Source organism: Staurois parvus, unplaced genomic scaffold (genome assembly GCF_062004578.1).
Source record: "Staurois parvus isolate SC_StPar_1 unplaced genomic scaffold, SC_StPar_1.0 ptg000361l, whole genome shotgun sequence".
Lineage (NCBI taxonomy): Eukaryota > Metazoa > Chordata > Amphibia > Anura > Ranidae > Staurois > Staurois parvus.
Genome location: NW_028318157.1, coordinates 16185001 through 16201052, shown reverse-complemented (window position 1 = coordinate 16201052; position 16052 = coordinate 16185001). Strand labels below are relative to the sequence as shown.

The 16052-nt window shown below is 39.4% G+C and overlaps 1 protein-coding gene and 2 long non-coding RNA genes across 3 annotated transcripts in view; all 3 read right to left on the bottom strand.

Moving 5' to 3' along the window:
- The window catches only part of LOC149456520 (uncharacterized), a 98314-nt gene that overhangs the window by 42185 nt on the left and 40077 nt on the right, over nt 1–16052 (bottom strand). The gene's annotated exons all lie outside the window — the stretch shown is intronic.
- On the bottom strand, nt 10355–12974 carry SOX3 (SRY-box transcription factor 3). The gene has a single exon (XM_089684964.1). It carries the CDS (start codon nt 12777–12779, stop codon nt 11859–11861), a length of 921 nt encoding a protein of 306 aa, XP_089541090.1. The 5' UTR covers nt 12780–12974; the 3' UTR covers nt 10355–11858.
- The window catches only part of LOC149456521 (uncharacterized), a 5843-nt gene continuing 3455 nt past the window's right edge, over nt 13665–16052 (bottom strand). The window contains exon 2 of the long non-coding RNA XR_016313872.1: nt 13665–16052. This exon is cut by the window's right edge and continues 1238 nt beyond it. This is a non-coding gene — a long non-coding RNA (uncharacterized LOC149456521).

The following is a 16052-nucleotide window of genomic DNA, read 5'->3' as shown; positions in this document are numbered from 1 at the left end:
CCATCATATAAATGGTTTCTGGTATTTTTCCGTGCTGTACACATGGCTGTTGGTTACCTAAGGTCACAGGCTCTCTTGCTGCCTTCACTATCAACAGACACAAGATCACTCGGAATTACTGATCCTAATCAAATTCAGCTATAATTGAGCAGAAATGACAACAATGGCCTTTTCTCCCATGGAACACCCTCACTCTTCCCTAGCTGGGGCCTCCCAGAAAAGCCAGAGCACACAAATACACTGCCCGAATCCCAGCTTAAAAGTGACATAATGAATGCTTCTGCTTTATAATTGAATGTGCGATTTTAAATGCGCTGGGTAAATACAGGTCATTGTCCCGCTTGTATAACAGTTGTTTGGAGAGCCCTATGAAGAGCTGTTCAATTAAGGTCCTATTTTTAAATAAATTGAAAGTACATTAATGCTAGATTTTGAAACATTCCCGGCCATTTACACAATACAACAATAAACTGACAAAGAATATTTAAAATGCCATTAAAATGATATAAAAACTCATTAATGAGCATTGAAGTCTGATGACTGAGATATAAATAAAAAAAGAAAAAAAAATTATATATATATATATATATACACACACACTATATTGCCAAAAGGATTAGGACATCCCTCCAAATCATTGGCCTCAGGTCTTCCAATCACCTCCATGGCCACAGGTGTAAAAAAATCAAGCACCTAGGCATGCAGATTGCTTCTACAAACATTTGTGAAACATCCGGTTGCTCTCAGGAGCTCAGTGAATCCAAGCGTGGTATTGTGATAGGTTGCCGCCTCTGCAATAAGTCCATACGTGAAATTTCTTTGCTACTAAATATTCCACTGTCAACTGTTAGTGGTATAACAAAGTGGAAGCAACTGGGAACAACAGCAACTCAGCCACAAAGTGGTAGGCCACATAAAATGACAGAGCGGGGTCAGCGCATGCTGAAGCACACAGTGCGCAGAAGACACCAACTGTCTGCAGAGTCAATAGCCAAAGACCTCAAAACTTTGTGTGACCTTCAGATTAGCACAACAACAGTGCATAGAGAGCATCATGGAATGGGTTTCCATGGCTGAGCAGTTGCATCCAAGCCTTACCTCACCAAGTCTAATGCAAAGTGTTTGATACAGTGTTATAAAGCACGCCGCCACTGGACTCTAGAGCAGTGGAGACATGTTCTCTGGAGTGATGAATCACGCTTCTCCGTCTGGCAATCTGATGGATGTGTCTGGGTTTGGCAGTTGCCAGAAGAACTGTACTTGCCTGACTGCATTGTTCCAAATGTAAAGTTTGGTGGGGGTGCTGTTTTTTTTAGGGGTTCGGCTTGGTCCCTTAATTCCAGTGAAGGGAACCCTTAAGGCGTCAGCATACCAACACATTTTGGACAATTTCATGCTTCCAACTTTGTGGGAAAAGTTTGGGGATGGCCCCTTCCTGTTTCAACATGACTGTGCACCAGTACACAAAGCAAGGTACATAAAGACATGGAGTGTGGGGTGGAGGAACTTGACTGGCCAGCACAAAGTCCTGACCTCAACCTGATAGAACACCTTTGGGATGAATTAGAGCAGAGACTGCGAGCCAGGCCTTCTCATCCGGCAATAGTGCCTGACTTCACAAATGCGTTTCTGGAAGAATGGTCAAACATTCCCAAAGACACACTCCTGTCCACACAAATCTTGTGGACAGCCTTCCCAGAAGAGTTGGAGCTGCTATAGCTGCAAATGGTGGGCCAAATCAATAATGAACCCTACGGACTAAGACTTGGATTCTAATCAGCCAATCACATGGCATCAACTCAATGCATTTAGGCATCTAAACATGGTGAAGGCAACTTGCTGAAGTTCAAATCGAGCATCAGAACGGGGAAGAAAGGAGATTTAGATGACTTTGAACGTGGCATGGTTGTTGGTGCCAGACAAGCTGGTCTGAGGATTTCAAAAACTGCTGATCTACTGGGATTTTCAAGAACAACCATCTCTAGGGTTTACAGAGAATGGTCTGAAAATGAGCGAGTGGCAGTTGTGTGGACGAAAATGCCTTGTTGATGTCAGAGGAGAATGGGCAGACTGGTTAGACTGATAGAAAGACAACAGTAACTCCTGTCAATATGGACCAAAATCTCTGAGGAATGTTTCCAAACAATTTGTTGAATCTATGCCATGAAAAATGAATGCAGTTCTGAAGGCAAAAGGGGGTCCAACTCCGCACTAGCAAGGTATACATAATAAAGTGGCTGGTGAGTGTGTGTGTATAATATATATATATATATATACATATATACACACATACACTGCTCAAAAAAATTAAAGGAACGCTTTGAAAACACATCAAATCTCAATGGGGAAAAATCTCATGCTGGATATCTATACTGATATGGACTGGGTAATGTGTTGGAATGTAAGGATGCCCATCGTTTGATGGAAAAGAAAATTATCAACCTACAGAGGACTGAATTCAAAGACACCTAAAAAATTAAAGTGAAAAAATGATGCAGCAGACTAGTCCATTTTGCTGAAATTTCATTGCAGCAACTCAAAATGGTACTCAGTTTGTATGGCCTCCATGTGCTTGAATGCATGCCTGACAATGTTGGGGCATGCTCCTAATGAAACAATGGATGGTGCCCTGGGGTATTTCCTCCCAAATCTCATCCAGGGCATCATTGAGTTCCTGCACAGTCTAAAGGTGCAACCTGGTGGTGGCAGATGGACCAAAACATGATGTCCCAGAGGTGCTATATTGGATTTATTGGATTGGCGTGTGTGGGGTTCATTCAATGGTATCAATTCCTTCATCCTCCAGGAACTGCATGCATACTCTTGCCACATGAGGCCGGGCATTGTCGTGTACCAAGAGGAACCCTGGACCCACTGAACCAATCTAGGGTCTGACAATGGGTCCAAGGATTTCATCCCAATACCTAATGGCAGTCAGGGTGTCATTGTCTAGCCTGTAGAGGTCTGTGTGTCCCTCCATGGATATGCCTCCCCAGACAATCACTGACTCACCACCAAAACGGTCATGCTGAACAAGGTTACAGGCAGCATAACATTCTCCACAGCTTCTCCAGTCCTTCTCACGGCTGCCACATGTGCTCAGGGTGAACCTACTCTCATCTGTGAAAAGCACATGCCAGGGGCGGACCTGCCAATTCTGGTGTTCAGTGGCAAATGCTCATCGAGCTCTATGGTGCTGGACAGTAAGCACAGGGCCCACTAAAGGATGCTGGGCCCTCAGGCTTCCCTCGTGAAGTCTGTTTCTGATTGTTTGGTCAGAGACATCCACACCAGTGGCCTGCTGGAAGTCATTTTGTAGGGCTCTGGTAGTGCTCATCCTGTTCCTCCTTGCACAAAGGATCGGATACCAGTCCTGCTTATGGGTTAAGGACCTTCTACGACTCTGTCCAGCTCTCTTAGAGTAACTGCCTGTCTCCTGGAATCTTCTTCATGTTCTTGAGACTGTGCTGGGAGACACAGCAAACCTTCTGATAATGGCAAGTATTGATGTGCCATCCTGGAGGAGTTGGACTGCCTGTGCAGCCTCTGTAGGATCCAGGTATCACCTCATGCTACCAGTAGTGACACTGACCCTAATCAAATGCAAAACTAATGAAAAACGAGTAGGGGAAAAAATGTCAGTGGCCTTCATCTGTAAAACCATTCCTGTTTTGGGGGTTGTCTCATTGTTGCCCATCTAGTGCACCTGTTGCTAATTTCATTAACACCAAAGCAGCTGAAACTGATTAACAATCCCCTCTGCTACTTAACTGACCAGATCAATAACCCAGGAGTTTCATTGACTTGATGCTATACTCTGATTAAAAAGTGTTCCTTTAATTTTTTTGAGCAGTATATATATATATATATATATATATATATATATATATATATATATATATATGGCTTTATTTCCCAGAGAACAGGTGCAGGTACTCAACCGTACCCCCCCCACACCCACAACCCCCCTGCACCTCACTGTAGGCAGCTCCGTATCTTTCACTTGCAGGGAGATCATCTAGTGGGGGCATCGGCATCCGGACACCAGGGAAAAAAATGAAGATCACAGAGGGCTCAGTCTACCACACGCCCTTTCCCACCCATACTGCACTCAGTGGCATCTACTCAGGAGATCTGCTCTGTGGGAGCCACTGGGAGACAAGCTATCAATTGAAAACACAGAAGTCCAGTCATGAGCAGGGAGCAGAGGGCCTGAGCCAGAGATGGTGGGACTCAGTTCCACTAAGGTCCAGCTGAAAAAAAGCCATGTATACCATATGGGGTGGGGTCACAGAAATCATTGGTGATGTGGCTCAATTCACCAAGCAAACACACCAGGAATAGGAAACTAATTTTCAAAAAATTGTACAATTAATTTCAGATAATTCCAGTGAGATTTGAAAATTACTGTTAGGTGGCTGAAAACAGCCATAGGCTTGTGTCAAGCTTTTTGAACTGATCCCAGTTACTTAGTTATTTTAACAGCACCCTGTCTAAAACCCAAGAAAAGGACCAAAGGGATTTTCAAAGCTTTATTAACTTGGGTTAGTCAGTAAGGGGTATCACTTAAAATATCAAAGGTAAATGTTTTATTAAAATAACAAGCATGTTATACTTACCTGCTCTGTGCAGTGGTTCTGCACAGAGCATCCCTGATCCTCCTCTTCACAGATCCCCCGCCAGCACCCCTGGCCCCTCTCTCCTGCTAAGTACCCCCAGAGCAAGCAGCTTGCTATGGAGGCTCCCGAGTCACTGCTATGTACAGTATGTCCATTCACACACTGAGCGTGGCTTGGTCCTGCCCATATCCTCATTGACTCACTGGCCAAAGGCTCTTGCTGCTGTCTCAGCCAATGAGGAGGAAGAGTCCCCGCAGATCTGTTACAAAACCTTGAGCCTTTACAACCACTTTAAACTCCAAACTTAATCAGTGGCTAACAGGGTATGAGACTACATTGCAATAGCTAATTGGGCAATATTGCCATCAAGGATATTACTATAAAGTATGTTGCAAAGGCTCTGATGCCTGACTATGACAAAACAACGTTATAAAATGTATGGAGTGCAGGAGTGTGCAGGCCACAGGCAGCAGTAATATATACATTTTGCATATAAGCTCTGTATATTATATAACTATTGCTATTCAAAGTATAGAGGGAGGCCATAGTGTAAAGGTAGGTAAAAGGTGTAGTTATCTTTCAGGCTGTATTCATATCAATGCCGTGTTTTTTTTTCTTTTGCATTAATGCTGAACTAAAGTTGAACTCTAGCTATACCGAAAATACATTCTGCCCCTTCTCAGCTAAGGGTTAAATTCTTGTTTCATTCAGGAGTGAAGAATAAGGTGAAATAATTATTTTATTCCTCACTTCCATGGCAGCCTGCTCTTCACTCTCCGATGCTCCTCTGGGATGTGGGTGGGCACTTGGCATCCTCACGTATAATGCAGGACTGTTGGATCTATATTGACAGTGATGACATCAGAGAGCTGTGACCAGCCAAGCAGTGAAAAGGAGCAGAGATTGGTGAATGAATGATACTGTAGGGGGCAAGGTAATAAGTATTCTCCTTTGTTCCTATCCCCTCTATGAAACAAACAATAACACTTGAAATGGAGGGGGGCTATTACTAATCCACTAAGATGAATTTTTCATAATAGCTGAACTACTATTTATTTTGCATTATCTTGAACACACAAAAGTTCCTACACAATGCACCCAAACGTACAATGCATTCACATCTGTGCATTGTGATGTGTTGCGGTGTAGGTGTATCTGTATGCTGGGTTGCTATTACATATGCATGATCACTAAAATGACTGATGGAGGTATATATATATATATATATATATATATATATATATATATATATATATAAACAGCTAGAGAAGTGCAGATCTACAGAATAAATGAAGTATAGGGAGACCATGTACTGCGCAGCTTCCTCTACAGCAAGGAGAACGGTCAGCAGAACAACAGTGGCATCACCAAATCTCACTCCAAAGCATGTGAAAATGTCACTCAAGCACAGAACCTTAAATGATATCACTGCAGATATACATCTATAAAGCTGTAAGCACAGAGAGGGTTCTGCTATTTTTGAGAAGGAATTTCAAAGAACAGACATTTTTCAGGTTTTTGCTTGGGCACAATTAACATCTGGAGATAGTCCTTATGACATAGCAAATTTTCACTTTTCAGTAAACACTACATTTATTTCCTAAAATATACTTGTTAAAATTAAGTTATAATTTCAGCTTAATAAAGAATCATGTCTGACATGGATTTAATGCAGGCTCATAACTAGTCACATTTGCAGTGTTCAAACATGACTTTTAATAAATTATAGAAAATGAAGATTTCCCATGGACATCCAGGGGACTTTCAGTTTGTAGACCAAGGAACTGGTCAGGTAGTTATGTTCTTCTTTGTCTTTGGTAAACAACAATAGATAAAACTATTCAGTTTGTACAGTTTGCATGTTGGTTGCCAGCAGGACTATGATAAAGAAAGAAATTCAACTTATCAAGACTGGGTTTTATTTAAGAAGTACTTTTCAACACATGGCCTACTTACCAATAGTAATCATATGGTTTAACAGTTTCTGTTGAAGTATAACAGGTTGGTTGAACACTAAAGGAGTTTAAATTCATTAACAGCTGGAGAGCCACAGACTGCTTATGCCTATCCAGGGTTCTGCATGAGGGCACCCCGCCTTTAAAACAGTCTTTTTCAGTCTAATAGCTCTTCAAGCTATTCAGTATACTGTGATAAATGTAAGCGCACATTGACAATCGCATTGTGCATTTAACCATTTTCTTTCCCTTCTGATTTTGATGCGATTTAGATTTTTGAAACTATTGCTAGTTTAAATCCCTAATATGAATAAAACCTACCACAATAAAGCAATAGGTTCTAGAACAATGTTATGGTTAAATATTCTTCTTGAAAGGGTGTACAGGTGGCTATAGTTATATTCTTTTAGAAGCAATTTTTAAAAGCCTAGTCCTCCTAAAACTACTATTTCATAGTGTGGCAGATAGTTAAGTTACATTGAAACACAAGACAAAACTTTTTTTCTAGTTTTGGATGGACTGGGAAGAGATAGAACCTTTGTTCTTACTAATGTCTGTGTCCCTATTAAGGAGTTAGAACCTCTGTTCTTACTGATATCCGTGTCCCCATTGACAAGATTCATTCTGTTTTTGAGCTCTGGTGGCACCAGTGCAGAAAGTAAAGGGTAATATAAAAGTTGCAGTTATTAATGAAATGGGGAGTAGTTGGGAAATCTCCCAAATAGCTGTCGCTGGAACAAGTGGCTATATCAGTTTCTCTCTTTCACTTTCTTGGTGGATTTTGTTGACAGGGAAGGATGAAGACAGAATAAAAGCCTGAAAGAGGTTCTAATCCTTCCACAACCCCATCCAAAGCTTAAAATGGTTTAATGTGGAACTTCACTCCAAACATCTTATGGTTCTCTAGGACTCCTAGTGTTGAGACTTACACTTTAGGTTCTTGAGTGCAAAAGTCCACTATAGCTCAGAAGTTAAAAGGCGACAGGAAACTAACATGATTTATCTATACCTATTGGTAAGCCTAGAATAAGACTTCTCTATAGCTACAGTAAATATCTTCTAAACATGCACCATTTAGAAGATATTTATTTTAGCAGCAGCCGATAACATCACCAGTGCATGCCACTGTGCAGTCCATTAAAAAAAAAAAAAACACCTTTGTGCCACAGCTGTGACTCAACTTTGCCTCTAATATTTAGTTTGACCTCTGAGATTTGCAGTAATGTAGAAGAGTTTTGTTCTATCTTGGAATTTCTGGGCTAGAGTGAAGAAAGTTGGCAACAAAAAGAGCTCTTCTACTTTAAAATGGTAATGATAATCCTAACTCCGATCACCATATTCTAGCTTTCATAGAGGGCTATACAATTTCTTAACTATATAGAGTATTTTTATGGTTCAGCAGTGTAAATTGTAGCTCAAATTCTCAGGTGTAATTCTCTACTTCAGACCCATGATGACCATACTCAAGTGAATCTAATGGTTCAGCAAAAAGCAGTCACAATGCCTGATGATAACACTTGAACATACATTTCCCTTGACCCTCATCAACAACTACATTCACGTTAGAAGACATTTGCACTAGTACTTGAGGCAATAACCTTCACCACTAACTCTATTAATTTCCTACAAAAGAAAAATTGAATAGTAAATTAATTTTAATACTGCAACCCAACACTAGAGATGACTGTCTGCTGAACTCCTTCAATATAAATGTTTGTTCACCATTCACAGGAACGTCATTGCATAGAATAAACTTTGTCCATAAAGGGGTTCAAGGTCTAAATGTTAAACTGACCATAGACACTAGAGAACTTGCCTTGTTCATGTCATCCAAGATTGTGTGATAATATTCTGTTAAGGCACCCATGCAGCTGCCCCATCTTTCTAAACCAGGAAAACAAATCTTCGTATGAGATCTGTGATATAGCGCCCACTGACATGCAATGATCTTCAGGTCAGAACTGTAGAAAGCTTACTTCTGTGGACAAAATAGTAAAGGCTCTGAAATGTAAGAAAAAACAAAATAATCTCTATAAAAATATCTTCTCCCAGCAGTTTTCAAATTTGTAGTAGATTCTTTACCAGAAGCCTATGTTGAAATAACATCATTTGCAACTATTAGCCTATTTTTCTGAAATTGATAGTTCCCGCTTATATTAACATATAAAATCAAAAATCTTGAACTCAAGTCCTGGAGTATAAGTTTTTAAGTCTACTTCTACATTGTTGCTCCTAGAAGGTGCATTAAAAAAGTTAAGAAACATGCATTTTTGTTTTAGAAACATTGTCAATGGCAGCTTCCTTCTTTTTCTTGGATTCTCTCACCTGCAAGGCACATCTGATTATTGGGCACACTGTATTGTCCACAATAAAACCTGAGGCAGTGTACAATGAGAGGCTCTCGATTCAAGTCTCCTCTTTTTTCCCCAATGTGAATGAATAGAAAATTTATTAAACTTTTAATCCTTGCCTATAAGGCTTGGCCTCCTAAGATGCACCAGCACAATAGTTTGTGTACTTTCCACACTGGTAGATTTCTGCCAAAAAACACCCACCTATAATATTGTGTGCAACAGTTTCCAACATAATCAGGCCACCTTTCCGTATAATCGTAGATTTTTAGTGCAGTCCATGACTTAAGAAAAGAAAAAGAAAAAATCCATCCCCTAGAAAAGGTGCTTACCTCAGCTAAAATGTGCTTATATTGATGAATGGGAAACTTTGAACACATTCTACGCACCTTTTATGGGTGGGGGGGTAAACAAAATGAAAACTATGCTTTACTGACAATTGCTCAGCAATAGCCATGTATATGCACCCACGAAGCATGATTCCCTTAGTGTCTTGTTCATAAAACTGGTGCCTGAGCTTTTTGTGACCAATTTTATCTTGTTAGCCACCAAAATAGTTAACACTTAAATTAATGTGCTGCAAAAAAAGTCTTACAGAATGACTGTATAAAAACTTAAGCAGCTTATGCACAAAAGTTTTCAAACAGTTGCTTTTTTCAGAAGCTCAAAATATTTTTCTGGACAGGGATCTTTAGTTAAAGAGAACACTATTTATATAGACACACCCCTCAACCATTAGCAAACGTTTAGTTTTATTAGCACAATGTAAAGAGCCATTGGTATTAAAAACATAGTACCCAAATTCTAATTTTCACTTTGTCTCATCTGAACAGATTTATGGTTGTTACTGCACATTCAAACAAGCCGAGGAATAATAAATGCAAGTGTTTGCACCACCAAAAACTGTGTATGCCATTTTGGATTTGCAACAATTTAGTTAAGCCCCCCCAAAGTCAAGACACTTCATAATAAGGTCCAAATGCAAAAAACAGTGCTTATCTGTAAAGCAGACATTAACAAATGTAAGGGGTTATTCAGATTGGGCCTTTGAAGTCTGCAGAGGAGTTAAAGATTTAACTAAAATGACAAAAATCAATAAAGAACTGCATAGGTGCTAATCATACTTCTAATTTTCTCATGAGGTGAAAGTTGTTCATTTTTTGTTTATCTGATGTTAAAAAAAAAAAAAAAACTATTTTTTGTTACAGAAAAAGTGAATGCTCCAGCATTTACCCCTTCACTTTTAAAGTAAAAAAAATTGGGGGGGGGGGGGGGAACCCATGCATGAGAGGGAACATATTAAAATTATTGAATGGGTTATACACCAACAGCTATGTTGAGACTACTGTTAAAGTGATCAGGTGTAGTTAAAATAAGTCTGAATCAGCAAAACCAGTTAAAGTGAACAAAATAGTAATGAAATCAAAAATGTAATTGCTGGCTTTTATTAGAACATGTTATGGCAAACAAAAAAAGATTGTGCGACTGAGCTGTATACCACTGTAACACATGGCAGCCACATAAACCCTTTAACACTGAACCAGCTTACAGAGAAAAAAAAAAAAACCCACACCACACAACCACTTGCAAAAATGTTTTTTTTGACAGATCCGAATACAAAACATCCTTGGCAAATTTGTTTGACAAATCAAATCTTACAATGTAGGTTTGTGCTAGTGAGCATCATTTTAGGGAAAAAAAATTTTTTTCAGAGGAACAGGAAATAGTTCAGGTAGTTACCTTTTCAAGCCTATAGACATGAAATAACCACCACAGGAAGAAAGGAAAAAAAAAATTACATTAGCAGGATGTAAGCCTATGTTAAAAGGATGACCGGGTAATTGGGTTACATTAAATATTTTGCAGTCACACCACAGCCAGGAAGGGAAAAAAAAAAAAAAAAAAAAAAAAAAAACCCAAACCAGAACCCCACTAGGATAAGAAAAAAGTGGTAGTTATTTTAAGCCTTGGTCAATGAAATTTGAAAAAAATGACAGTCAAGCATCTTAATCCTCTAAAAGTTAATGTATGAACTTTATACACATTCACACCATTAAGATGTCAGTCATTTCACAAACAACTTGTTATGCAATTAGAATTAAGCACGCCCTATAGGTCCTGTTGGCCCCACTTTAAACAGATAGAAAAAATTCAGGCTGGCTGTCAGAAAATATTTAACTACATAGATGAATAAATAGGTCAGACTCAAATCATGGGCGCAATCAGTTCTGCTTCACACATAGTACTAAAGCATGCATGAAAACAATAAGACACTTGTATACCTCTTAGAAAATTTATTGGTTTTGTGGTTGACTTCAGCTCAAGTTTGTAAAAACCAAGTAAAACAAAAAAAAAAAAAAACTATTTTCTTTTTTTGGTGATATGTTAAAATTCACAGTAACATTTCATGAAAACAAGACAAAAAAAAAATGAAAAAAATGAAACAAAATTTTTTTACAGAACTTTACAGGTGATGGAAAAACAAACAGTTTACTATAAATAAAAAAAAAAAAAGGAATCTTGCGTTTGCGACCCGCACATCTGTTCGTAAAGTTAAAAAAAAAAAAAATAATAACTTTGCTAAAGTTAATGATAAAATCTACAACTTGGGTAAAACTCAAGAAAATCCTTGAGCAGATCAATAAAACTTGTAAACATTGGATTATGGTTAAACTGTCCCAAAGTTACTAAAAAGTGAAGATGAGGAGTTCCTTATTAAAACAGAAAAGCTCATCTAGGAGTCAGTGGGGTTCAAAAGCCATAGAATCCCTCCCCAATGGACACAAAATATTGTGCTCTAGAAGTTTGCGCAAACTTTGTACAAAAAAAAAAAAAAAATATCACCCTTTTGATTCCTTGTCCTCAAGTTTTCTGCATTCTGATATGCTTGTCAGTCAAGCAATAGCGTCCGATTTAAAATGGAAAAGAGTCCTTTAAATGTGCGTTAGTGGTACAGTGCCATTGACCGCAGTCCCTGCACTTTGGTAATGTTGGTGGACACTGTGTAACCTGCTGTTCTGGAGGGAGGCTGGGTCGCTGGCATCTCCACCTGGAGGCAGGTACATGCTGATCATATCTCTCAGGTCTCCTAAACAGGCTCTCTGAGTGTGGGAGGTGATGGCAGGTGGTGGAGAACTAGGCTCCGACTTAACGACTGAGCCCATGGAGCCTAGGCTCATGACGGTGGAGGTTTGCTGGTTGTAGGCTGGAGACATGCTGTAGGTAGAAGCTGCATTCATGTAGGTCTGGGCAGAAGACATCATTGGGTTGTACTGCAGGCTGCTCATGTCGTACCTGTGCATCTGTTGGATCTGGGGGCTGTTCATCCCTGGATGTTGGCTGTAGCCAAGCTGGTCCTGCATCAGAGAATAAGCCCCATTAGTCCAGCCATTCATGTGGGCATAAGTGTCTATCCTCTGGCCAACGCCAACCGTGCTGGTGACTGGGCTGACGCCTGGAGCCAAGAGATTGCCAGGTAAGGAGTACTTGTCCTTCTTCAGGAGGGTCTTGGTCTTCCTCCTGGGTCTGTACTTGTAATCCGGGTATTCCTTCATGTGGACAGCCCTCAGCCTCTTGGCCTCGTCTATGAAGGGTCTTTTCTCGGAGTCGCTCAGGAGCTTCCAGTCGGCCCCCAGTCTCTTGCTGATCTCAGAGTTGTGCATCTTGGGGTTCTCCTGGGCCATCTTCCGCCTCTGCCCCCTGGACCATACCATGAAGGCGTTCATGGGGCGCTTCACCCGGTCCTGGTCCTGGTTGGCCGCATTGCCTTTGGCCCCGGGAGTCACGGCTCCCCCTGTCTGGGCGCTGGCTTGCTGCACCGGGCTCTTGATATCAGTGTCCAGCATGCTATACATTGGGAGCTGGAAGTGCGGGGGATTTCGGGAATCCAGTTCAGAGAGAAGCAGGAGGAACACGGAGCCAGTCTCTGGATGGGACGGTCTAGGCGCTGCACACAAACTTCTCTGCTGTTAAGAAGTGCTTTTGGCTGAGTTTGTGAGTGACTGCATATTAATCACATCCTAGCAGCCAATCACAGGGGAGCCTCCCTGCCCTGCCCCCACCTCTCACATTTCACCAGCACTTTAACCCATTCCACGCCCTGTAAAAAAGAGAACGTCCCCTTCCCTACTCCACAAACGGTTAATGCCACAAATATTGAGATCCATATTATGAAATTATTGCTGTCACACTTCTGAAAAAGAAAAAGATCAGCCCGTGCATAGGAGTTCGTGTCACCCTGCACTTTCTAATACTTTTTTATATTAAATTATATTACTTTAATATATTGTTTTATTTTCTATTTTAACTATTCAATTAGATGACTTTTATTATTATTATATTATTTTATTTTCTATTTGATCGAAATATATTACTTTTATTATATAATTGTATTTTCAATGATTTATCTATATGACTTTTTTTATATTATATAATTTTCTATTTTATCTATTTAATGATATAACTTTTATTAATATATTATTTTATTTTCTAATTCATCTATTCAATTTTTATATATTTTTTTCTAATAGTTGTTTTGTTTTTGTTTCGAAAGTTTTTTTTTCTTTTTTACTTTTTATCCTTAAACCTTTTATTTTTGTTGTTGTTTATGCAACCATTTATATTTTTTTCGTTTTGTTTATTTAATCATGTATGTATTTAACTGTTTTAAACTCAGAGTGTAAATGCTGTTTTAGAGTTTCCAACAATATTTAACAAATAAAAAATACACAACATCAATCTATTATACACGCATACTTTTATACTGTCTTTTTTGTTTGTTTCAGGTAATTTTTTAGAGTCGCAAACACAATGTAGCATATATTTAAACCCAGATCTTTCTTACACTGCTCACTCATTACAATCGGCTTTAGGCTGAGCATACACTATACAATCCGATTATACAATCTCCTTTAGAACTATGGTCCACACTAAGTGAATAGTTTATTTAGTGGTTCTCGTAGATTTGATGGTGATAAAGGACATTGTACAGTTAGATTGTATACTGTATGACCAGTTTAGGACTTACCAATATGTGGATCTACCTAAATTATTAAATCTGTAGAAAACCAGGAAGGTCCTTGTACTACATACGTGTTGATCGATGCATTTGAGATCGAACAATCGGATTGCAGCATGTGTGTTGAGCTCTAGCTCCAGGTTAAGCAGATCATTAGAAGTGTGTGCCCTGAGTCTTTGTAGAGGATTCAGCAAGCTTTGCTCTGTAAACAGATTTTTGGAACAGATGGGGGGTTGTTTGCTCCATCCACCTGCTTTATCTGGGATTTTTACACTTTACTCTGTGGGCTTTGGCAGTAAAAGCATTAAAGGGGACAGTGAGTGCTGATTTGTCTAATCCAGAAGGTGTCTTGTACTGCTGCTAGATTGTTCATATACACAGTGGATAGATCTCTGTACAGGGTGGCAGCAGCCTTCCAGTAAATTGTAGGGGTTTGAAGCTGAAGAGAGAGTCATTGTTAATGGACTTTTGTTTTATTTCAGATCCAACCTAAAGTTCTGGGGAGAGCAGAGGAAAGACCCACATTATGGCTGGAGGATAATCAGTCCTGCACTTCTAGACCCCCTTCCATGCAGCACAAGGCTTGTTCCTGCCACAGGTGGATCCAGCCTATTACTCCACCATGAACTGATATATACTGAATTCACAGACCACCGCACCCAGATCACAGCCATTACATATACATGTGGATTGGATCATATGCAAATGTACACCAGTTTATGAAAACATGAGATTAAATGTAAAGTCATACAATAGGAGTCCTTTCCAACTCTCCCACTAATGATGCCACACCAAAAAACACCTGTATTTGTTGTGTTCATGACAGCTCCAGTATAATTGGCTGCACACCATGAATATAGAAATAGCGAATATATTCATTTTGTCTGCTGATCTGGAAACGTTTGCACAGTGATTCATATTGCATATAGCATTTTTTGTGTTTTCTGATATATAGGTCTTTTAAATGTTTAATAAGCAATACCAAATAGGAGTGGTGTAGAGTTCACAAATAGTCCTGTCTTCATCAGCTGGGGGCTTGTAATCTATATAGATGCAATAGGGTTGCTTTTGATTAGATTTTAGATCTTATGTTCTTATTCAATTTCCCTTAGATTTACCTTCAACTGTGTAACGCAAGGGCCTGTCTGATTGCATACAAATTGAAAGTGTTCAGGTTTGACCTCATATTATATAGTTTGGGTAAACGTGAAGGAAAATTGTACAAGAAAATTGTATAATGTATGGCCAGCCTTAGATAATATCCAACTCCAGAGATAATTCCAGTAAGGTAAAGGTTTGTGTGTGTATATATATATATATATATATATATATATATATCCTTTATTTAAATAGATTAATCCATAAAATGTAAGGGGCAGATGTACTCCTAGAGAGATCAGCCAGCCAAATGTCATCACTACAATAAAAAAAGAGTGTATGTATGGAGATATATATATATATTTGTTTTTTATTTATTATGCTCTGCTTCCTCTTGTACCAAATTGTATTGTAACTGCAATGTCTACCTTCATTTTGTAAAGTGCTTTGCAAACTGTTGGTGCTATATAAATCCTGTATAATAATTATATATATATATATGCACACACTCGCATCTCTTACTCAAAGGCGTTGATCCATAAAATGTAAAAAGCAGCTGCGCTCTTAGAGAGATCAACCAATCAGATTTTATCATTCAAATAAAACAGAAAAAATGAGGTTGCTATGGACAACCACTTATCATTTTCCAAGTTTCCATGCATGGTCTTCCCTATAGAATGTGAAGCCACAGTGGATGTGTGTCCCCAGCAGCCCCATGTTGTCTCTTTGCTGGGTGCAGATGGAAGTTGCTGGTTCCTAGAGTCATCCCTTGCTCTCCAGTGCTCAGGGTTTTGTCTAAGAGTGTGGATCTGGTGCTCCCAGTGCTGGGATCAGCTTCTGGCCAGTGATATGGGGATTTGGCTAGTCATTATACAATGGGATAAAGTTGGAGCCAGTTGTGGAGTGTTTACTGGCTGTGCAATTCTCCAGTGTTCTGGGAACCTCAGCTGTGTCCTTTTCCCCCCATTCATTTGTAAAGTTTGAATTTCCCTATAATTTGTGGGATGTTGCA